This window comes from Brassica napus, chromosome A4 (assembly GCF_020379485.1).
Source record: "Brassica napus cultivar Da-Ae chromosome A4, Da-Ae, whole genome shotgun sequence".
Classification (NCBI taxonomy): Eukaryota; Viridiplantae; Streptophyta; class Magnoliopsida; order Brassicales; family Brassicaceae; genus Brassica; species Brassica napus.
In genome coordinates, this window is record NC_063437.1 from 16,354,711 (window position 1) to 16,378,470 (window position 23,760).

At 32.1% G+C, this 23,760-nt stretch overlaps 3 protein-coding genes and 3 long non-coding RNA genes across 29 annotated transcripts; 4 read left to right on the top strand and 2 right to left on the bottom strand.

Moving 5' to 3' along the window:
* Positions 1-6: 6 nt before the first annotated feature.
* Positions 7-2,987, bottom strand: LOC106348382 (acyl-coenzyme A thioesterase 4, mitochondrial). The gene is made up of 5 exons (XM_013788111.3): positions 2,396-2,987; positions 2,096-2,270; positions 676-1,148; positions 454-582; positions 7-370 (listed from the first exon to the last, which is right to left on the bottom strand). Exons 1-5 carry the CDS (start codon positions 2,846-2,848, stop codon positions 227-229), a joined length of 1,374 nt encoding a protein of 457 aa, XP_013643565.2. The 5' UTR covers positions 2,849-2,987; the 3' UTR covers positions 7-226.
* Positions 2,988-3,272: 285 nt separating this feature from the next.
* LOC106352638 lies at positions 3,273-5,936 on the top strand. Of its 17 annotated transcripts, none has more exons than XR_007339142.1 (8): positions 3,273-3,701; positions 3,887-4,062; positions 4,154-4,292; positions 4,365-4,398; positions 4,516-4,568; positions 4,814-4,929; positions 5,014-5,233; positions 5,317-5,936. It is a non-coding gene; the product is annotated as an uncharacterized LOC106352638 (long non-coding RNA). The 17 variants fall into 17 exon arrangements; XR_002656163.2 differs by having other exon boundaries at positions 3,278-3,696; positions 4,677-4,929; positions 5,040-5,233; XR_007339137.1 differs by having other exon boundaries at positions 3,284-3,701; positions 4,677-4,929; positions 5,040-5,233.
* Positions 5,937-8,036: 2,100 nt separating this feature from the next.
* On the top strand, positions 8,037-10,283 carry LOC106353875. 4 transcript variants are annotated; one of them, XR_001271878.3, is made up of 5 exons: positions 8,037-8,642; positions 8,954-9,163; positions 9,246-9,293; positions 9,508-9,628; positions 10,139-10,283. It is a non-coding gene; the product is annotated as an uncharacterized LOC106353875 (long non-coding RNA). The 4 variants fall into 4 exon arrangements; XR_002663784.2 differs by having other exon boundaries at positions 8,964-9,163; XR_007339143.1 differs by having other exon boundaries at positions 8,037-8,388; positions 8,573-9,163.
* A 20-nt stretch (positions 10,284-10,303) lies between these two features.
* LOC125608072 lies at positions 10,304-10,953 on the top strand. The gene is made up of 2 exons (XR_007339144.1): positions 10,304-10,413; positions 10,649-10,953. It is a non-coding gene; the product is annotated as an uncharacterized LOC125608072 (long non-coding RNA).
* Positions 10,954-14,388: 3,435 nt separating this feature from the next.
* On the bottom strand, positions 14,389-15,288 carry LOC106350568 (B3 domain-containing protein At2g24670-like). The gene has a single exon (XM_013790436.2). The coding sequence runs from the start codon at positions 15,286-15,288 to the stop codon at positions 14,389-14,391; it is 900 nt and encodes a 299-aa protein (XP_013645890.2).
* A 3,904-nt stretch (positions 15,289-19,192) lies between these two features.
* Positions 19,193-21,917, top strand: LOC106348380 (PTI1-like tyrosine-protein kinase 2). Of its 5 annotated transcripts, none has more exons than XM_013788110.3 (7): positions 19,193-19,409; positions 20,044-20,171; positions 20,295-20,545; positions 20,617-21,017; positions 21,090-21,222; positions 21,297-21,383; positions 21,463-21,917. In XM_013788110.3, exons 2-7 carry the CDS (start codon positions 20,066-20,068, stop codon positions 21,589-21,591), a joined length of 1,107 nt encoding a protein of 368 aa, XP_013643564.2. In that variant the 5' UTR covers positions 19,193-19,409; positions 20,044-20,065; the 3' UTR covers positions 21,592-21,917. The 5 variants fall into 5 exon arrangements, with proteins under 5 accessions (XP_013643564.2, XP_013643563.2, XP_048633849.1 ...); XM_013788109.3 differs by having other exon boundaries at positions 19,194-19,409; positions 20,292-20,545; XM_048777892.1 differs by lacking the exon at positions 19,193-19,409 and adding an exon at positions 19,828-19,910 and having other exon boundaries at positions 20,292-20,545.
* The last annotated feature ends 1,843 nt before the right edge of the window (positions 21,918-23,760 follow it).

Below are 23,760 nucleotides of genomic sequence, written 5' to 3' on the forward strand. Positions count from 1 at the left end.
TAAAAATAAAATAAAAAACTTTTTGGTTTATTCAGAAAAAAAAAAGGGGATGGGAAGCTTTTTCTTACAGAAAGTATCAATATAAACATCACATGAGTGACATAGTTGAGTTTGAATAAATATCTTTCTCAATCAATCATTTTCATAGACTAAGTAAGTGCAAGCTGAAATCAAAGGAGGTAAGCTTCTTTTATTCAGATCAATGAGGGGAGGAGCTCAAGGCTAGCTATGAGATTGGTCTCTCTGCGTCCATCCGCTCAATCACCCTTCTTGCTTCTTCTTCCGTTCCTGGTACCACGTTCCTTATCTTCATTCCATCTTTCATCGCTTCAGGTCTCACACTGAATGTGAAGTAGAATCTGTTCGAGACCTACCACACACACACAAATCAGATTCACATGTTATATAAACCCCTTCACAACCTTAACTTATAATGTGCATATCTCAACTTACTTCGCTAGACCTGAGCTCTGGACTTGTCACATGAGCTACAACCTCTATGTTTATTAGCGGTTCTGCTGAAATAGTTGCTTCCGTGTACAGTATGCGTGATTTGAAACGAAGGAAGTTTCCAACATCCACCTGCATCACCAGAGATAAAAACACCTCCCTCAATAGATGACTACCATAATCACTGTGTTTTTTTCTTTTCACAGAAAGAAATAGGACACCTACAGGTTTGATAAAATCGACACGGTCTACTTCAAGAAAACGTGGCGAAACCCCAGCGAAGGTGTAAGCATTGGAGAAGGCCAGCTCAAAAGCCTTGCGCATCAAGAAGCCTCCAAATATTCTACCATGAATATTCCGTTGCTGTGGCTGACAAATCAACGAGTTCTCATGGGATGTGTCTTTAATTAGGATGCTGTCCCTATCTGCAAGAGCTGGCATGTCCAGGAATACTCGTCCTTCTGCTAGTAAATCATTTAGCCTCTCTAAGTCCTTCAGCTTCTCCTGCTCTTCTTTACCTTGTGCTCTCTTTTGTTTCCGTAGTTTGTTCCTCTCTTCTGCTTCTTTCCAGAGGAATTTTTCATGTTCGGTTTCTGGCATGACTGGGTTAATCGGAGTTGACTTGCCTGTCTTGGCATCCCGAGCCACGAATGTAAAGTTTGCTTCAAGAGCGACTGACTCAGAGGGGTGGTTGGCATCTGCAAAATCTTGCTGTTAGAATATTCAGCAAAGTAACAGGTCATTTAATGTGATGAAAAAATTATAATTGGAGGAGATTGTCCAAGTTTGTAAGGAATTAAAAAACATTACTCAACATGAGATGTCAAATTCATTGAATGAAAAGTTACCATGAAAGCCATATTTTGTGCCAATGAGGACAGTTTATTACAGAATGTCTATCAATGAAAGCTCTAAGAAAGCGCCAAAAAACCTGGCTACCAAAACAGAAAATATAGTTCAAATCCAACAAAATCTCACAACTTACTTCAATTGGTTATTTCAAGTTTCAACTATGTACAGTTTCAATATCATAGCATAAAATACAGAGATATTACCGAATTAAAAGGTACCATGAAAGTCATATTTTGTCCATTGAGGACAGTTTATACAGAATGGCTATCAATGAAACTATGGAAGTTCAAAGAATAACGGACTGAAGACCAATAAACTGGCTACAAAAACAGATACATGTAGTTCAAATTCAACAAAATCTCACAACTTACTTCAACTAGTTTTTTTTTAAGTTTTGACTATGTGCAATTTCTTTTGACCAAAAAAAAAGACTGTGCAATTTCTACCACCTCATTTACCAGTTCAAGCATGAATGAAACACAACGTAACCCTTCCAACTTCGAATTCTATGAGTCAAGCATGAAACGCAGCATAACCCTTCTAAATTCGAATTCAAGCTGTTTTTTTTTTACTTATCTTGCTAGCAAAATGAAATACAAACAATCCTTGTGTCTGTCATGATGACAGTGTCATCTATGTATCTTACCATGTCCACTGATTCAAATGGAAATGAAATATATATAATCAACAAAGAAGACATTTTTCTTTAAATATCAGTAAAACCCATTAGAGACAAAAAAAAAAAAAAAAGCTTAGAGGAACCTGAGCGTCAAGCAGAGAGAAACTGAAATACCTTGACTTTGGATTACTTGTAACTGCATCTCCATGGACGATCTCCCAACCCATGTAACAGCGCCAACAATACTAAGATCAGCATCCACACGAATAGGTCTTTTCATAATAATCCTATCCACAGAAGCCGTCACCAGAATCATCGACCTCGCACTCCCATCACCGCTGCTGCAATGCTGTTCATTGATTCGCAAACACACACATGGAGAGACGTTACTAAACACAACTCAAGAACCTCATCACTAACTATCTATCTATCTCATCAAAGCCTAAATCAAATTCACAATCCATAAACGATCACCTTGAAGGAGATGGTTCCAGCAAGAGCGTCAAGATCTTCAACCAGTTTACCCGTACGAATCTCGTTCCACGGGTTCCTATACTGCTCCCGGAGCACGAAGTCGGACGAGAACTTGTAGAGGATCGAGGTCCTGCTCCGCGACGGAGTCTTGGCGGCTAACTCCGATCGCGAAGCGTCTTCTCCTCCGGTTGGGGTCTCGAACATGTTGCGCCTCGCTTCCCAGAGCGCGTTGGTCACCGGAGAATGGTACATTCCAGGCCACAAGCTGATCGGTCTCCGCATGGAGGATCCTGCGTCGATCGAGTTCTGATCGGGGTTTTCGTCTGGCGGCGGCGGCGCCGTGGATTTCCACATCTTCTGAGAGTCGCACGACGGCGCCGGAACGTGAAATCGAGCGCCGCGGGTTCTCATCCATTGGGAATGAGAGAGGAGCTTTCCGGCTGACGATCTCATGGATCTACGGTGATGGGATGCTAAAGGATTCGAGGGGAAGAGCTTTTTTGAGAATACGGTTTGATCTTCTCTCAGCGAGGGGAAGTGGTAATTACAGTGATTTTGTTTCTCTTTTGTGCTAGCCTTACAATATATCTCCTAGTCTCCTAAAATGATGATGATGATATAACTATTACATGCTTAGAAATAATTATGAAAAAAATTAAGTTGTATAAATGAAAATCAATACAATACTAAAAGGTGAATATGAAGTCTTGTAAAACTATCCACGTCAGAAAAAATATTTAACCAATTAGAACATTTCTTTTTACCACGTCACAGACGAAAATGGAAATGTTGGGCCTGATTTTTTTTATCTGTTCCAAAATTATCGTGTGGCCCGTTAGGCCCAAACTTGAGTGCTGAGTTGTTGATATGTTTTGTAGTTGTCGATTCTTTCACCTCTGTGTTTTTTTTTAGGTAAAACATCCATTTCTTTTCCTTTCAATAATAAACACTTTCATCGATGAATCCAGAATGACTATCTCCCTTGCCTCATCATAACCCTCTTCTTAACCTTGTATTTTTTTTTTCTGATTGTTCCTGCAGAAACAAGTAGTTTGCTTTGGTTTTCTTTACTCATTTTTTCATGTTTTTTTCAATCTCCCTTTGTTTCTCCTTCTATTTAAACACCCATCGAATCTTACATGCAACCAAAATCTCTTATCTATGTCTCTTTGCATCTGCAAAAAACAGTTCTTTCTATTTCTAATCGTTTTGATGCTTTTAATCCGTGGAGCCGTGTATTCCATATCGGTTGTTTTCTCTGATCCCGACGTCGCGTCTGACTCACTGGCGGCTCGATCATGGTATGGTATGTTTATCAATTCCGTTATTCGATCGTCTCTGTATAGCTAAATCATCTACACACATAAATGATTTTTTTCTGGGTTCCCTGATACGATCAAAAGCCCTTGAATGGTGATTGCTCTATAATGTTTAGTTAAGCTTTGTGTTAGTAAATGTAAAGGCGCTAACTTTTGTCACAAAATACTTCAGGTGTTGTGGTAACAGCTAATGTGAAGACTGAGAAGCTAGCTACAGATTTGCGTGACCCTTTTCTTGCACAACTGAAGACATCAAAAGATCAACTTGCTAAAGATGGCTACTCGGCTTATTCTCAAGCTTGAAGAAAGTAACAGTTCCGCTTGGTTCACTAATGGAACAACTCAAAGGTTTGATACCAAAAAAATTGTCCTAACATGAAACTTTAGGGGTTGGACACCATGATCGAAACTGAGACCTTTCCTTCTTATTTGTTGTCAGTAGGTCTGTAGACTCTGCACTGTTCGATTTGTGAGCAATCCGGATGTCCTTGAACATATTTACAGGTTTTAAACTGAGAGATCATGCAGATTAAGGAAGCAATTGGCATCCAAACAATTTTGAAGAGGCAATAACTGTTGTAAGTTAACTTGGTTTTTATATGTACTTTGTTTGGTAAATTCATCATTTTAACGTTACATTTTATAAGCAGGTGTAAGACTATCTACAAACAAAAAGAGCAGAAGGTACGGATGCTGTATTATAATGATTCAATGTTTTTATATGCCAATATCTAAGGATATGCTTGCCTCTTGGCTCTTGATCTTACAGTTTAACCAATATTTGTTGAGAATGTGAATCAGATAGGAATGCAGTTCTACAGCTCAACAAGGAGAAAGCCATTGTCCTCTATGAGGTTACATAGAACCAAAATAGTTTCTAAAATTAAAAGGATTTCTTCTCATATTTTTCTCTCTTGAGAAAACAATTAATTTCTTCTTCTTCTTCTTCTATCTTTTGACAGCCTGATTCACACCCGTAGCAACTGTTTACCGCATCTCATGAAAAATATATCCTTTTGCATGAAAGTTATTTCTTTTATGTTTGTTTAAGAAACAGAAGAGTTAAGTATCTGACTGGTAATGTGGAATTGTTTACCAGGGTTCAAGTCCTGATAGTTCTGGAGACAAGGAATACAGTGTTACAGAAAAAACAAGAACAAAGACAAAGAAATTTTGATATTCTCAGAGTGAAACATAGCGAGAAGATGCTATAAGGTAATTTATTAACTAATCTACTCATCACATATCTATACTCTGACTTAAAGTGAAAACAAAAACATAAAAACAGATGTATATCAGATATGAATCACGCAAGGTTCATGCAGAAATCAGGAGAAGAGTCAGGGAAAAGAGGAAGAAGAGGACAAGAGATTGGAGCAAATAAAGTGATCCAGAAAGCGAGAGAAAAAAGCTAAGAAGATCATGAATTGTCTTACCAAACATGGTCAGAGTCACTGCCAGGATCTTGATCATGAAGAAGAATATGATGAGCAAGAACCAGAATAGCACAGTGAGCTAGGTTTGTCATTTACCTTAGAAAAGACATAACAATTAAGTTTTGTGACATTAATGGTTTCTTTGTTTTATATCTGAATGGCACAGTGTATACACGGGCGGTGTAGCAGGTCAACCTGAGGCACTGAGTCATCCCGGAAAAACTAATTTTTGGCACAAGAAGAGATCGTTCCACCATGGACAAAAAAAATTCAGTTTGTGTCTTCGGATTTGATGATAGGCTGCCTCTTACATCTTTCGCCAAATATTTGGAGTATCACGTTTGATGCAGGAAGATTTAATCTTTTCACATATTCTTTCATTGTTCTGTAACCAGGAAGCTCATGTCCAGGTGTTCAAGTTTGAAGGAATCTTTGAGTAGACTTAGCTATCTCATGTTCTGCTTCAAGTATGTCATAGGTATGTATGCTTAAAGTTCATGGCATGTGGAAGAAAAGCACGAATCGGGTCAGTGCTTTGGAATCAAAGCAAGAGAGGTAAGGGCAACACAACCAAGCATCGCCGCAATGAATGACTCAGAGTTTATGTTCGTAAATGCTGCAATCTTACGATTGTGATTATAGATTCTAACTTTTTTAATCTGGGTAATGAAACCAATTCCTAATGTCACACCTGAAAGTAAAATTGCTGTAAGAGATTCATGCAAGTGAATGTAGGAGCTTTGGTTAAGTTTATGCTTCAATCTTAGAAGTGGTTGTTATGCGTTATGAATATTCTTTTGAATCAAAAGTATGACAAATTGTCTTCTGTTAGCGAAACACAAGGAAAACACCAAAGGCTATAATCGTCTTGCCTTTTTGAACAAACAAGAGTTATATTGACATTTTTACAGCAAGAAGGTGAAGTTCCAGCCTAGAAAAAGGGAAATAGCTGATGATGTTCCAAATATAGAGGATCTAGGGACTGCAAATGGTGCTTTATCCACCCAGCTACCCATATCTACATTTTTTTACTTAATTTTCTTAGCTAAAACTTTAAATATGATCTCCCTTTTTTCGAACAGCATTATATTAAGATAGGAAGGGAGCTAAGCCCTTGGGTCTCTGAAAATCTGGAGTACAACCGAGTATTTATCGCTATGCAAATATGATCTCCCTAATTTTCTTTTATATGCTGTTTTTTGTTTGTTTTATGTTTTCCTTCTTTAACCTTGCATTCAATAAAGCCTACTTAAAACTTATATGTTGTGTGACAAAAAAGTTTGCATTGTCTAATCATCATAATTGATTTAGGGATTGTAAGTAACTTATTAACGGTGTTCTCTCTACTATGAAGCTGCAAGCAACTTGGTCTTTAGCCGACTGTTTGAAAAAACTTAGGAGCATGTGATGTCTTAGTTTTTTTTTTGGTCTGCAACGTACTAACATCTATTAATCTGATTCAGCTCCAAAATGAAATATTAATTCAGTCATTAGTAAATTAATATCTCGGATTCCAATCAGATATTTTGGATTTTTAAATATTCTGGTATAGGGGTATAAAACCAGTTCGAGTATTTCTATATTTCGGGTCAGATTCAAATAATTTTAGTTTGGATTCGTTTATTCCAGGCCGGGTTCGGATATTTCGATTTTGAAGAAATTCTAAATTCTTTATTTCTTAAATTTAAAAATATATCTTTAACTTAACTGATTTTTATTTTAATAGATTGAATGATTTAAATTTCGAGGTAAAATTATATGTATTTTAAAAGACACTAATTTGGTTATTATTTTGAAATTTTATATGCAATTTTCGTTAATGCATGAAACAAGAAGCTTGACATGCATTTAAAGTGAGTAGCAAATCATTTTGTCTGTAATTATATGTATGTTATCTGATATTGAACTATGTGTAGCATTAATAAAAATATTTTAAATAAAATGTGAAAAATAAATTAGAAATATAATGTCAAGTATGCATATGTTCGATAATTTCGTATATCCATTCAGGTTTGGATATCCAATCTCTCCTAATTCAATACCAATTCTGATATTTTATTACTTCGGTTCGGATTTCTGTTTAGATTTTTTGGGTCAGGTTCGGATATCGGGTAAAATACTCAACCCTACTTTGAGCTTTGCTATATCTTTGTATTATTGACAGTCAGTTTTTCAAATAGTTGATAACTAATCCCAAAATATTATATATTACTGTCAAAACAATGATTAGTGGAAGAGTATCATATCTAAAGTATCCAAGAAAATGAGGAATATTTTAAACTATCACTCTTAATATCATTTTTCATGTTCACATTAACCACATTTATTTTTAGTTTTAAAGAGGTAAATAAGCATTTATATTTTTTTATGGTTAACTAATATAGACTTAAAGTTTATATTTTAGGGGTGGGATTTTGGAGTCTATAGTTTAGAATTTTTTAAAAATAAATAAAATTTACAAAATAGTTTCAAAAATATTTTTGAACTGCAGCATAAAATTTTGGGAAAAATCGAAAGTTTTATATAGATTTCGAATTTAAAATGTATAATTCAAAAACTATATATTTTTAATTATTTATTTAAATAATTATTTATATATATATAACTATAAAGTAAGGATAGAATATTATTTTAGATTTTAATTGAAATTTCATACTTTACGTATTTTTGAAAATATCCATTTAATAAAAGTAAACATAAATAATGGTTTTCTAAAAGAAAACATAAATAATAGTACCGAAATGAGCTAAAACAGAATTATCCCAAAAACATAGGCCTGATTCTTTATTTTTAGTTTCATTTTTTTTTTAAATTTACGATATTATTCATCATCCAACAAAAATTAAGTAAATTATCCGGGCGTAGCCCGGAAAAACACTCTAGTCACAATACTAAAAGCACAATAAGCTCAATGGAGAGAGCTGCCACGTATTAAATTAAATCGACCAATTAGAAAGCAGTATGGTGCCAGGTCACGCCAGTTTTGTAGAAACCCTACCTGTCTCATCGTCTTCACCTTCTTCCTCCGCATCAGAGAAACTAATGCGTTTCTAAATTCTCCAATTCTCATCTATTATTTCGTCTTCCACTCCTCTGGCTCAAACCCATATCTCGCTTCTGCTCACTTTGCAATATTCACCAAATAAATAAGTAATCACATCAAGCAATGGAAACCAAAGCGTAATCCACCAGCAAGGCGCTAATGGCTGTGTTCTTCAACGATGTCTCTCATGGCTTGGTGAATCGCCTTTCACATGCTTTTACTTTCTTGCTTCTCTCTTTTATCGAAGTTTCTGAGGAAAGATTACAATAGCTGTAGTGATCTATTGTCAGCTTAAGGCATGCTGTTACTGTGGACAGAACCTGTGAGAACTGGTTTAGATTGAAATTTTTTGATGTGTCTTCTCGCTTTGCTCTTTCAGATTCTTTTTTACCAAATTCACAAGTCTTCCTCCATTGTTTGTGAATAAAATCTGGAGCTGACTCTTGCAGGTAAGTTTCTCTTATTGGCTCTATATATATATATATGTAAATATTGTGTGTCAAGTTTATATTTTTGGATTTTCCCATCAATTGCATGTAACTTTTCTCTTCTCATTAAGACATGGGATTACATACTTAATTTTGGTCTATATCTCTGAAGCTCTCTGAAGCTTACAAGACCTGATAAATTGTGTCAGTTTTTCTTCTTCTTTGTTTTGTATTACTATACAGATATGTCTCTTGACCACTTGAACTGGTGGTTTCAGTGATTATAAATTTTTATTTTGTAGTTTGGGATCTTTGTTAAGCAATGTACACAGAATGTTTCAGGTCCTACTATCAGTCTTGCGAGACTTATCGGAAGATATATGAAGCTTCAAGAATAGACAGCCACAAACTTATACCAATGTGGTTCAGGGATAGAAGAGAGAAAGAGCAACAACGTCTATGTAAGATCCAAAGAGATGATGATGCTGTAACATCACAAGCACCTCAAGAACCTACGACTCCTAATGCTGGTGATGCCTTACGTAAGACTCCATCATATCATCAATCAGTTAGAAGTTACATTATATAATCTCTTACGCTCTTCTTTCATTGCTCTGTTTTCAGGTTCACTGTAGGATCAATATTGAATCACACATGAATCGACCAACACATGTAAGTATATGTCTTCTTACAGAACCCTTAATAGATCTTGAGGCAAAACGTTTCAAGAATTTAAAATATATATATATATATATATATATATATATATTTATAGTTTGGATCGTCTTGAACAAGGCTTTCAAGATAACTTCAGATCTTACTATGAAGCTCTTGCTGTATTTTTTTGTTCTGCTGCATAGATGATTTGGATCGATCAATTTTGTAGATTTCTCCTCTTAAGGATTATCTATGAGCAAGCTGTTACTCGGAGCGTAAAAACTGAGAATCAAGATGCTTTTCAAAGATTACTTCCTTTTGACATTGGCAAAAGTCTATTTCCAAAAGGGGTATGGTTTTGCTATCCTCTCTTTGTACAAGTTTAATGACACTTGATGATATATTTAAATTTGACTAGAATCATACTTTTATAATTCTCATACTATATTTCATTTTAATATTGTATCATCCATGTTCTTTTTTTTCCATAAAGTTTCTACTCTGTTGTTCAACACGTAGAATTAAGTGTGGACTTTTCTTGATAAAATCTTGTGTACAAGGCGAAGACATCTTTGGAGGAAGAGTAGTAATCAAGGTTTCATACTTTGGATTTCATGTACCGACATTCATGACCTCTGTGATGAGACAGGCTGTCTGATCGCACCAGACAGCTTTGTACTTTCTCCTTCCCAAACACTTACATTTACACCACCCATAAGATCTCTTAAAATGTGTTTATTAATATCTTGGTTTCAATCTCAATGCTTGAACTTAGGACATGTTTATTTTCTAAATGGTTTTGAGATTGCTTATATTGGTCTGTCATTTGATTTGATACTCACAATCTTATAACTCAACAGGGTTGTCTCAGTGTTTCCTTTTTCTATGGAGCTTCGCTGTATACATGGTCAATCCATTTCTCAGGCCATGAACTCAAAGAAAGAAGAAGAGGAAGGCAATGAAAGAACCACATTTGAAAATGTGGCAAAAGAGATTATTAAACAATAGACACAACTCACTTGACTTTTTCAGGTGGTTTTGGACACCAATGAATATCGCTATTGTAATGAAATATGCTAATGGAGGTGAACTATTTGAGCATATATGTAGCGCTGGAAGATTCAGGGAGGATGATGTGAGCTTGACATTTATAGATGAGACTATATATATTGTTCATATATAGCATTAATTTAAGAGGAGAGTTATATATTGTCTAATGTAGTTTTGACGAAAAGGAATAGGAATTTACATAGATATTGTATCTGTAGTAGCTAGCATAGGAAACAAATGAGGTATATGATCTATTTTTTGATCATTTGTAGCTTTCTTACTTTAGGTCTCAAACTTTTGTACTCATCTTTTTTTGCTAGGCAAGATAATTTTTCCAGAAGATTATTTCAAGAGCCAGCTATTGCCATGATGTAGTAAGAAATGACTTACGAAGTTCTTCTTAACTCTCGCAGACGTACTGAAGCTTTGTTTATCATTCCTGTAGTCACATTATTTTTCTTTATAGTCATAGCAAATATGCCAGTGTTAGGAGGAAACTGGAAAAATATCACTATGTTTATAATCAGGGACATCTGCAAACATATATATGCCTTCGGGCTTTCCATTTTGGTGAAAAGATTTTTGTGTATAGGATAAGGGTAATGTCACCTTGATTTAAATTTCATCTATGGGATCCTCATTCTCTCCGTAACCTGAACTATTTATAAATTAATCAAATTCTATATAACCACAAAATAAAAAGGGCAACAAATTATTGACAGAGTCTGGATTTTTCAGATTAAGCTAAAAATTTAAAAGAACATAAAAAGCTGGTTGTTTATATGACACCAATAAACACCTCTGAACTAAAATTAAATAAATAAACACTGAACCAGATTATTTCCAGAGTCACTAGATCACTGGATCTGATGTTGTTAAACCATAGATCAATAAATTAATAATTTTTATTAAATATTTAGTTATTAATATATTATTATTAATCATCTAAAATAAAAAAATATCAAAATCATGTTTTATTTTAAAAATATCATTTAAATTTTTATTTTAATATCAGCTTTTAGCCTTTTACTTGCCATGAAAAACAAATTATTTCACAAACTTATATAATATTATAATTATGAATAACGATTATTTTGAAAAAAAAAATTGAATAGAAAAGAAACTTTTAAATCTAAAAATTGCATTATAAAAATCTTTTAATTTGTTACCTCCAGTTTATTATGTATATACCATTAGAATTTTTCATCTTTATTTATAATGGTATACCAAATAAGTTTGTATAAATGTCAATTTATGTTAGAGCATCACCAATCATTTCCATCACTAAAATAATAATGGAAATATGTTTCTACTCTAATATACAAACAAAATTGCAAAGTTGTATATTTTGTAAAAATTACCAATGACAAATATATATGCATATGTGCAGTACACATAATCTATCCAAAGTACTTTTATGTAGTATCTAAACACCAACACCGTTCATATTGAAATCTCATACAGATTTCACATTTTTATAATAAATAATTACTTGCAAAATAATAAAACCAAACAAATTTTAAAATTGAAATATCATATCAAAACAAATAACGATATAATATAACAAAAATTAAATTAGTTTATTTAAAATTTGATGTTTAAGTTATACTCCCTCTATTATAAAGATGTTTAAATTAAATTGTTTCAGAATGACTTATTTTCAGTGTATTTTTATTAGGTAATAACTGTAAATTGTAAACTTCAAATAGACTAATTGTGATCGTTGAATTTTGGTTGGTTAAAATTATGAAAATAGTTAATCAAAAAAATATATTTATAATCAAAAATTAAATGAATTTTTAGAAGGTATAAAATTTTAAAATATACATCTTTTTGAACATCGACATTATAACCAAATAAACCGTGCGTAGCACGGTAAAATCTCTAGTATAAGATAATAAATATATAATCATTGTCACAGTTATAAAAAATGTAAGCAAAATAATTTATAACTTTGGTGTAATTTATTATACTGCAAACTGAACAAATTAATAATAAAAGGACTGAAATTTCATTTTATTAATATTTTATATATTTTCAATGTTTTTTTTTATGAGAAGTCATTCAAATATTTTAAGAAACTGTACTAATGTATTTCTTTATTATACTTAACTTTTATGAATATAATATTTTGTTATACTGTTAATGCTTCAAGCATAAATCTCTCTTATTAAATAGAAACATTCTCATGAATCCAACTTTTTTAGGATTTTAAATTAAGTACACCATCTATTATAAAGTAATTTGGAAATAATATAAAACATTAGGTCCCATTTTTTAATAATTTTTTTATTAATTTTCTTTCAAATTATTTGATAGATCAAATAATTAACTAACACATTTAAATAATTTATGAAAAAAAATCAAATTACTACAAAATAATTTCAATCAATATCAAATAAATTAAACTAGTGGATTATTTTATTATTTTCATAAATCAAAACTACATTAATTTAAATTTAAATTAACTTTTATATCAAATTAAATATTGTATATAAATAAAATGAAATAAATTGACATAAAGTAAATTTTATAATTAAAAATTGGACAAATCTCTAAAATAACACATTTCTAAGTTTATATCACAAAAATAGCACTCAAAAACTAAAATGACTAAAATAGCATTTTATTTTTTGAAAAATTTAAATTTTTTTATTTTTCAAAATTTGAAATCTTATCCCCAAAACTTTACTTTTCAACTCTAAACCCTAAAACCTAAACTCTAAACCCTAAACTCTAAACCCTAAACCCCACCCCTTGAGTGCTATTTTTGTGACTTTTGACCTTGAGTGCTAGTTTAGGAACAAAAACTTGATTTAGTGCTATTTTGGTCTTTTTCTCTTAAAAATTTATCTAAATAATATCTAATACATATATTACGGAGATTTATTAAAAAAATCATAACAAAAAGAGTTGGAAAAATAAATAAATAATATCTATACATATTATTATCTGAAGATACATTGAAAATGACTATGTTGTGCAATAAATATAATAACAGAAATAGTTATGTAAATGTTTAAAATAAAATGAAGATGAATGTTTAACACCAATTATAAGCAACAAACTTAAACTGATTATAATATGAGTCGAATTATTATCAAGATATGATAATGTTAATTAATTCACATAAAATAAATATTATGCAGTTAAAATATTTCGTAAAATTAAACAATATTCAATTAATTAAAAAATTCAATTAACTTATAAAACTTGTTTAATTTAAAAGAATATCTGCGCGATACATGATCTAGTTCAATATTAGTAAGAGACGCAATACAGTTTGGTTGGGTACTACTTTTGGTTTTAAAATAAACCTTTGTTATGGACTAACGGCGGGACACTTACACTAAATGAGGTTCTATTTTGGGAGTTAATTTGAGCTTTATTATGAACTGCATGTGGGGCACTTATATATACTAAACGACACACAAATGTGTAGCTTAACATGAAACTCGTAATATACTTTCTGAGAGAATTGCACTTGTTCAAGTTATTTTCCAAAACATCTACACAATACACAAAAGTATGAATGTCAAGATAATACAAAAAATAATTGGGAAGACCCTACATGTTATACTTCACATTTGGCCTCCAAGCCCTGCAAAATCTTAATCAGGTGATTAAAAGGATGGGTTTGCAGGAAATGAATGTAGGAGAGCTGTGGAATAAGCTAGTGGAGTATTCTGCAGAGAGGAGGCTTAGCAGAAGAACAAGGCTTGGCTTCTTTCTCTTGCCTCACATCCTCACTCTCTGCCACCTGTTGAGATCTCACATTTCTCTATCTGTTAGTCTATTTATTTGTTACCACCAATCAAGTGTTGTTTCTTTGCTGCATTGAATTTGCATGGATAATCTTTCCTTGCAAATGACCAAAATGAACCATTGATATCATCTATTCATATCATACGATTAAGAAAGCTACAACACTCGAGAGTTAGTCTACCAAATTATCATTTTTGAGTGCCAAAGAAAGAAACTACTTGCTTGACAAGTCAATAGGGAGAGAGCTAGGGTTCAGAATAAAACAAAGATCAAGTCTTTTCCCAGGAATCTCTAATCACAACCGGAGGTTGCTGGAGTCACTTGTTGGAGGTGGAACACAAACTCGAAGAGTTGTCCTTCTCTTTGGAAATGGATAAAGTCTCCTGTTTGCCTCTTCACACACAAACGGATCCTCTGACTCTGAGATCACAACCAGAGATAGAGCTGGAGTGGGAGGATCGAAAGCAAAGTAGAGCGTGCCATCTAGTGAGTGGAAGGACCAGAGGGTAATAGTCTGGTTTCTCTGAAAGTCGTTATCGAGGACGACCTGGTTCCAACCAGCACACAAGGCGTAGTTGAAACAAGTACTCATCTTCCATATCCTCATGTTAAGATTCCATCTCTTCTTACCACTACGATTCAACAAGACCACATCGACTCCTTTTTTAACATAATCTCCTTTGTGATGCTCCTCTATGATCTTCCACTCTGCCTCGGTCAGAAAGTGCATATCAGCCATTTGGTAAAAGGGCATCAAGAGACGTCCTTGGTTTGGTGCGAGGTCAGTCTTCGTCATCGCCTTCTCAAATATCATCTTCGCATCCCCCTCACGACCTTTGAATGTCTTCATCAGTTTTATCACCCATCCCGGAGTGTCTCCCGGTTCTCTTCTAACCGGTGCCTTTCTTTTAACCGGCCGGTTTATTTCTCTAACCGGAGTCTTGATTTCTCTAATTGGTTGTGCGCTGATGGGTTTGTCGGACTCTACCAAAGTGTTTTCTTGATCATCATCATCAATCTTTCGTTTGCCCGACAAGAGAGTGGTGGCAGCAGTGTGGATCATGAGCAAGTTTCTGTCTTGACCTTGTTGTCTAGCTCTGAGTTCATCGTCTCCGAATGCGAGAAGCAACGTCGCAAAAAGATCAAAGCATATCTTCTCTCCCTCGCTGAGTTTGTCATCATCATGGGTCACCATCTTCCTCAGAAAAGTAGAATCTCGAATCAAATCTCTGGGGATATGTAAACAACAATAAGAAGAGAGTGGTGAGGAGGCTGAGTAAGGGTTTAGAGTGGGAGGAGACTCGGGACTCCTGCTTATTATATAGGCTTTTTCATTCGGACACCTATTTTTTATTTTTGATTAGTGAAAGACAGTCTGATATCCGTTAGAATTTTCTTTTATATCCGTATTAATTTTCCAAAAAATTAAACATTTCAAAAAAGCGATATTTATCTTCCTATTATTATTGGTTAGTTTTAATTATCGGAAACTAGAAAAATATAAGTTTAAACGTAATTAAAAGTAAATCTGAGAAATCATTTATTCAGCTTAAGTCCACGCGCGGGATTAATTTGTAGGTTTATCTGACAGCTCTATTAGACGATTCTATTAGCGTTATCTTATTGTTTCCGTTTTTCATTAAGACCAAAACTTGGGTTTTAAGTTTTCTAGAAATCAATTTTTCTACAGCTTTAGGTTTATTGCTTTTAAAACTCTAAAATAAACCTACAACAATAAAATTTAAAGCTAAATTCACAAAATTTACAACTTAAATCTTAAAGTAAAAAATCCAAAGCTATAGCCTCTACCCATCAACCCCTTAAATAGAGTAAAGTTGATTACTTTTCCCTCTTGTTCTACGAAAGAAAAATGTGTTGCACTCGATTTGACATTTTTTTTCTTTCTGTATTATATTTATTTACTCTATTAATGTTACTCTGAATTCCTCTATAACTATTACGCTCAGTTGCATTAACCTTTTATATACGAACAAGTAAACATAAAATATATATTCATTAGAAATTATTTTTTAGTTTTAATATCTAATTTAATTTGTTTTCTAAAATTTTAATGTAATACATTTATTTTCATTCAAGATCAAGGGAAGCTTATTGGATAAGGGATTTGGTACGATTTCATTTTTTTCTAAATTTTTTTTTACTGGATTGGATATTTATAAAAGTTCTTACAAATCCAGTGTCATTGGATTAGCCATTTATACACATTTTGTAAAATTTCTCCTTATTAGAAAATAGAGTATTTGTACTCCCTACACACAACTTCTCACCTATTTGCATTCTATACCCTATTTCCCTTCAATTTTTTTCCCCCCAATACTACCATTTTCCCCCAATTCAATGGTATCCCACTCTTTTTAGGGTATTGAGCTAATTAGATTTCACTAACATAATGATGGTATATTCAACTAAGTGTTATAATGAAATTTTAGATTATTTAGGTGAATTTGAGAATTTGAGATGATTTTGTTAAACTATTTTAGAATCTCATCTAAAACCACAAGATTTGGATTTCTAGTTTTCTAACTATAAAACTCCATACAAATACTCTATAAACATTTCAACACCGTAAAATCTACAAAAAAAAATCAATAACAGAAGATTTGAAAGTATTTTATAAAATGAAAAATCCTATAACACTAGATTATGAAATGTTTAAAATTTACATTTGATAACAGTAAATTTATTATTTTAATACAAATCAGTCCAGACTTATAATTGAATAGACACCACACCCCTTAAGAATTATTTGGATTGTTAAAAAATAATTTAGTCAAAATTCAATGAAAAAAACATCGCCTAATGAGATGGTGTCTTTTTAAAAAAGAAAGAACAATAGTTTCATCATTTTTGTTTAAAAACCTTCACAATGTAGGAAATTTGAGCTTGGGTTCAGACTCAAGTAGCTTACTTGGTAGTTTGGTAACATTAGATCTAATTTTCCTGATTAATCGGAAAATATTTCAAACTCATGTGAAATAATATGGTATAATCCATTATATAGCACTAAATACTTTATTTTTAAAAATGGCCGAATCAACCGATAAAACATATAAATAAAAACTTTGATGCTAGAAAGTAATCAGTTTAGTTACAATGAGAGAAATTGATTTTGGAAACCCAGCTTCCACGTTGCATGTCTGACTTTGATAACACGCCAATACTGAAAACATTTGAACATGTGATCAGTGGTGATGGATCGAAAAATTAGTTTTACCAAATTAATTTCAATTTTAAAATGTTTTCAAATATTAAATAAATATTATTTTTAAAAATATTTTATATTGTATATATTTATATATAATTTATTTTATGTTTAATATTTTTAATCTCTATTTTATATTAATAAAAATATTTGGTAGTTAAAATAAAATTATATTTGATACTTTAGTCAATAAGAACACAAAATTATTTTTTTATCTAAATACTATTTGCTATTATACAAAATTTATTAATTTATACAATGCTATACAGATGAAAATACAATTCACTAACTATAGAAATAATTTATGGTAACTATTTTCATTGTTTTATATTAATGGTCCAATTTAATAACTACTCTGTTGATCAACTTACTGATCAAACAAAGAAAATATAGTTTTGTGGCATGTGGATTTAAGATTTTTTTTTCAATTTGTTTGATTTAATCAAGACAACGTTATGTCTCACTTTCTCTGTCTGTGACGTATATTAGTAGGGAACGAAAATTCATTTTCAGATGTACATTTAATCAAAAATAGTTTAGTATCTGAGTTTACGGTTTATTGGTTATTATTTATGATTAAATATTTAAAAAGTAGGTTAGATTTATAAATGGTTATTAAAGACTTATAAATAATTTAGTTAAAATGGTTAGTTTACTCTAATTTTATCGCAAATTTAAAATATTTATAAAAATGATTATCTTTTAAAAATAAATGTAAAAGGTGATATTAAACTTGTGATAAATTAGAAATTCACCATATAAAATGTCATTAACATTACAAGTTAGTTTAAACACTATACTATTCTGAAACGGTTTATAAAAATGGAATCAAGTAATCAAAATTTGTAAAAATGTTTGATGCTATACTAGAAACATAATTTTTTTTTACTAAAACAAATCGTGAAACGATTTTATATGTTGCGTATAATTTTATAATGTTAAAGATTATAATATATGGGATAAATCTATTATAAATATATATTTGTTAAGAATGAGTGTATAATGATTTTTTCTTAATATTGATAGACATTTTAAAATATTATATGACTGAATGTGACTGTGAACCTATACAATTGGTTTTAGCCACAAGTTGTATATTTATCTAATTATTTAATTATTTATTTATTTACTCGAGATTTGACATGTCCCATATAAAAAAAAAAGATATTAAGTTTTACTTGTATTTTATTTAGTAAGTAATTAAGTATTTTAAAAAAATTCTTGAAAATTACTTAATACAATTTGGTGTTTGTTTTATATTTATTTTTAAAAAATTAAGTAGATCAAGATCTTAGATTTAATAGTTTTTTCGAATTATTAGTAAAAAATGGTGACATGTATACTAAAACTAGGCACAAGTACTTCAAATTTTTCTTTAAAAAAATTAACTAGTTGCCTATTTCGATATGTTCTTCATCTCTATTAAACTAAAATTTTCATTCGTATCTTATTATTTGAAAAATTATTATCATGCAAAAGTGAATATATAATTGGTATTAGGTGTTGATAAAAAAAAGGTGGTATTAGGTATAATATCTTCTTATAAGAAACAATATTATTATAATATTACAAAATAATAGGTAAATGTTTTTAAAGTGTAATATTGATATAAATTAGATATTTTAAAAATTAATATATTTAAAGAGTTTTTTATCTTATCTTATATAATTGGTTTTATGATTTTATGATTATAATCCAACCGGATTGAATTAGAGATTAGGTTGCATATTTGAAATTCAAAAATAAAATTCTTACTCTGGATAAGTATGTCCTTGAAAGACAAACAACTTCTGAATGATTAAAACACAACAAATAAAAAAAGAAACGAGCGAGTGATTGGGTTCAATTATAATTGGAAACGAATTAGAAATTAAAAAAAACATTACTAGAGAAAAATAATTAAAAACGAAAAGAAAGAAAAAGTCGGCTTCTCTTTCGGTTTGGCCGGTTAATATCTTCCCTTCCCTCTTGTCTTCCTCTCGCCGTCTTCATCAAGCAAAGCAAAAAGCTCCTCCTTTTCCACTCTCTCATCTTCATCAATTCTCAGCTTAACCACGTTTTGGGAAAAAACAGAGATTTGACTGACGGTAAAGGTAAGATCAAAATTCTCTCGGTTTTTTCTACTGTTTAAAGGCTTCTTGGATCGTTTCAAATTTGACCCCATCTTTTTATTTCCTTATAATTCAAATTTCAGTTTTCTGATTCAATTTCGAGTAGATTTATCTTCTGGGGCAACGCATCTGATTTTGAAATTCTTCATCTTTGATTCCCTTTTGTTTTTTTTTTTTAAAATCCAATTTCGCTAATTAGTTGACTATTGCCGACATACGGCAAAGTGTTTTTGTCTCTGTCTGATTGTAAGTTAGGTTTCTGGTCGCTGTAGTAAGTAATGTTTTGTTGATCGATAACTACATTTTTTAATGAATTGAGAGATTAACAACGCATTGTTCTGGTACGCCTACCTTTCGTGAAGACCATTGAGAAACGTTTCTGTGTGTTCTGTTAGATTGTTAGTTTATTGTAAACATGAATGATATATCTACTTCACCACTTGTAAGAAGTGGTTGCTTTTTACCTGTTTTCAATTTTGGGAGGTAGTGAGATGAAAGCGCTCTTAACTTGAGATAATGAACTAGTTCCCTGTTATATTGTAACACGTTAAAGGTTTCAAGTGATTTGCTGCTTCGATGGCGAGCTAGTATTGACTTTGTTTGAAACGGTTTGCAGAAGCCAAGAGCTGAAAATCAGGATGCGCAGGTGGATCTGTTGTGGGCGTATATCAGGAGGAGATTCAGATTTATCAAATGATGAGCAACATCTCAAAACCCAATGGCAACAACAACAACAACCTGATGGTATGTATATGTATAGTGCTATTGTTTGTGTGCTAGAATAAGCTTTAGCTTTAAGGCTTTGTAAGGATTAGGAGTTTATTGTAATACGTTTGGTTGTTCTTTCTCGTCACACACATGCAGCAGCAAACCAAAAGCTAAAACCACAGCCTGCTACAAAACCTGACGCCCCCAAAGAAGCTCTTCCCATTGAAGTCCCTCCCTTGTCTGTGGAAGAGGTGAAAGAGAAGACAGACAATTTTGGATCAAAGTCACTGATTGGCGAGGGATCTTACGGAAGGGTCTATTACGCAACGCTTAACGATGGTAAAGCAGTGGCTTTGAAGAAACTCGATGTTGCACCTGAAGCTGAAACAAACGCTGAGTTCTTGAGTCAGGTTACAACTCTTTCTTTAAACTCCCTTTTACCCTCCTTTGTCTTTACATCTTATTGGTTGCTTCTCCTTAGGTTTCTATGGTTTCGAGACTGAAACATGATAACCTCATCCAACTAGTCGGTTACTGCGTCGACGAGGACCTCCGTGTTCTTGCTTACGAGTTCGCAACGATGGGATCACTTCACGACGTTCTACACGGTAGGAAAGGAGTGCAAGGCGCGCAGCCAGGTCCGACGCTAGACTGGATAACGAGGGTGAAGATAGCCGTCGAGGCGGCTAGGGGATTAGAGTACCTTCACGAGAAGGTTCAGCCTCCTGTGATACACAGAGACGTGAGATCTAGCAACGTGCTTCTCTTTGAAGACTATCAAGCGAAAATCGCTGATTTTAATCTCTCGAATCAGGCTCCTGATAACGCTGCTCGTCTTCACTCTACTAGAGTCTTGGGAACCTTTGGCTATCACGCTCCAGAGTAATGTTCCTTTTGAAAACCTTGAAAGCTCTCTGCAGATGAAAGTGTAAACGTGTGTGTTTTTGTTGGCAGATATGCCATGACTGGACAGTTGACGCAGAAGAGTGACGTGTATAGCTTTGGGGTTGTGCTGCTTGAGCTTTTGACAGGGAGGAAGCCTGTGGATCACACGATGCCACGTGGCCAGCAGAGTCTTGTAACATGGGTATGTTTGTTATCTGTGTGATGTCTGAATTGGTATACTGCTCTGTGTTGATCTCCTGTCCCTTTATTGTTCAGGCTACACCGAGACTTAGTGAAGACAAAGTGAAGCAGTGTGTTGATCCAAAGCTAAAAGGAGAGTATCCTCCTAAATCAGTTGCTAAGGTAACACTTAAATTACAATGCTGTTTCCATTTTTTTAATCTCAAGCTTTTATCTGAAGTATAATGTGTGGCAAATGCAGCTAGCAGCGGTGGCAGCGTTGTGTGTGCAATACGAATCTGAGTTTAGACCGAATATGAGTATAGTTGTGAAAGCTTTGCAGCCACTTCTCAAACCTCCAGCTCCAGCAGCCCCAGTACCTGAGCCCTGAGTTTGTGTTACAGAGTTGGATACCTTTGTTCATACGAAGTTAGAAAATTTCTCTGGTTTGGGGAAGGGAAAACAAAAAATATAATATTTGATATCTATGTTGTTTTTCTTTATGGGGATGGGATTTTACTAGTTGGCATTTTGGTGTGTGACAGGAGAGTACTTAATAGTTTGCATTTGTTTATGTCTGGATTGGAAACAGGCTGTTTTGCTTTGCTTGTCGTGGTGGAGAACCACTATGTAACTGCATTCTTGCTGTTCTATGGTCTGACGATATTGACAACTCTTTCAAGCTAATCTGATTCTATCATCTATAATATTATTTCATTTATAGAGTCAACACAGTGCCTAACAAGTTGTCTATAGTTCGTGTTCTGATTCTGATTCTATAATGCAACCGAGAATCTATATCAGTTTTCGAACTTCAGATTCGAATAGCAATTGCCCTAAAAATATTCTTTTTCTTTTTTTTTTGTAACTGGGCTTCCCTAAAAATATTTTTGTTGCTAAGTTCTTCGTCCTTTTTTTTCCTCCATGTATGTGATCAATCACACAACTTGTTAGGCACTCTAAACCAGCGATTAAAATCATCCTTAGTTTTTTCAGAGATGCAAAGGTGCTACGGTGATGTATCTATATTCCACAATTAATCTGATTTTTTTATTTTTTTTTAAATTAAACAGAAAAAAAGTTTTTAATAATAAAAAATTGAAAATTTGAACCCCCAAATGGGGTTCATTGATATTCATGCTCTTATGTCTCAGCGATCCAATTGATCCGACCCAGACGAAACCCAAAGGAAAGCTAACTTGGTCGAATTTTATAACGTTCTTAAGAAACAACTTAAATCACAATAAAAAAATTCTAAGAGATATCATGATACTACTGTACAATACTTTAGAGAATGACAGAAAAAATATAAATGACAATAACATAATAATATAAAACTCGGAGACAAGGTTAATGATTTTCGCCAAAAAGGATACATACAGTATTTGTAATATTGCTGAAGAGTTTTGAAGCCTATGCATATTTTTAAATCTTATCATATTTTTAACCAAGTAGTAAAACGAGAACTGAAAAAGAAAGAAGAACGTTTTCTTATCATAAACTCTCTCAAGTGTTTTTAAAATTTTAGAACTTTTTTCCATATTTTCGCATTATTAATTGGACATTAATGCAAACTTAACATTTCAATCCTCTAATATTTTTCTTTTGCGTTTAAAACCTTTTCAAAAAGACATAATTTTTTTAAATACAAGAAAACTAGGTGTTTGTCCGCGATGCGGGCTTAAACATATTTATAAATTTTTGAAAAGTTCTTTGTACACTATATTCATTATACTAAAATAAATCTTAAAATAACTTAATATTCTATTTTTAATTATATAATTAAAAAAATATTTGATTAATATTTAATTATATAATTTATGTTTTAACTTTTTACTAAATTTTTTTTTCAGATAACAATACAATATATATATAGAAATTATCTTTTTAATTATATTTATAGATTTTGGATAATTCAATATTCTATTTTAATTATATAATTAAAATTTTTATTTGATTAATATTTAGTTATATAATTTATATTTTTAACTTTTTATATATAATTCATGTTTTTAACTTTTTACTAAAAAACTTTTTCAGATAACAATACAATATATACAGAAATTATCTCTTTTTAAAATTATATTTTTAGATTTTTGATAATTCTTACTATTATTAATTTTAATCAATTATCTAATCATATAAATTAAAATTTCGTTTTTATTTTTTAATTTAGTTATGCATTTTATTCATTAAGAGTATAAATAATATTAACAAATCTAACTTTTAACGAGTTCGATTCTAAAAATTTACTTCGCAAATAATAGTATTGATAGTTTGTCAAACACACCCGGATGGTTTGCCTTCAAATTGTTACATCGTCAATATTCTTAACTGGTCTGCTTAGCGGGTTAGAGGGGACGGGGTGTGCTACAAGATCTTGAAAACTTTGTGCTACAAAAAAAAGATATTATGGTTGTAGATCGGCGTGTTTGGACCAGACAAATTAATTGGTTACGGATCAAAGATCCTAAATTTATTGGTTATGAAAAACATAAACAGAAGGCTCTCCATATATAATTGAATAAACATTGACTCGGTTCTACATGAGATATTATTC

Coding starts and splice junctions, on each gene's coding strand:
- LOC106348380 (XM_048777892.1), top strand. CDS start 19,843: ATGAATGATATATCTACTTCACCACTTGTAAGAAGTGGTTGCTTTTTA. Junction 21,018..21,089: donor TTTGGCTATCACGCTCCAGA/GTAATGTTCCTT, acceptor TTTTGTTGGCAG/ATATGCCATGACTGGACAGT. Junction 21,223..21,296: donor AGCAGAGTCTTGTAACATGG/GTATGTTTGTTA, acceptor TTTATTGTTCAG/GCTACACCGAGACTTAGTGA.
- LOC106348382 (XM_013788111.3), bottom strand. CDS start 2,848: ATGAGATCGTCAGCCGGAAAGCTCCTCTCTCATTCCCAATGGATGAGA. Junction 1,149..2,095: donor ACAAGTAATCCAAAGTCAAG/GTATTTCAGTTT, acceptor AAGATTTTGCAG/ATGCCAACCACCCCTCTGAG. Junction 583..675: donor GTGTCGATTTTATCAAACCT/GTAGGTGTCCTA, acceptor CTGGTGATGCAG/GTGGATGTTGGAAACTTCCT.
- LOC106350568 (XM_013790436.2), bottom strand. CDS start 15,288: ATGGTGACCCATGATGATGACAAACTCAGCGAGGGAGAGAAGATATGC.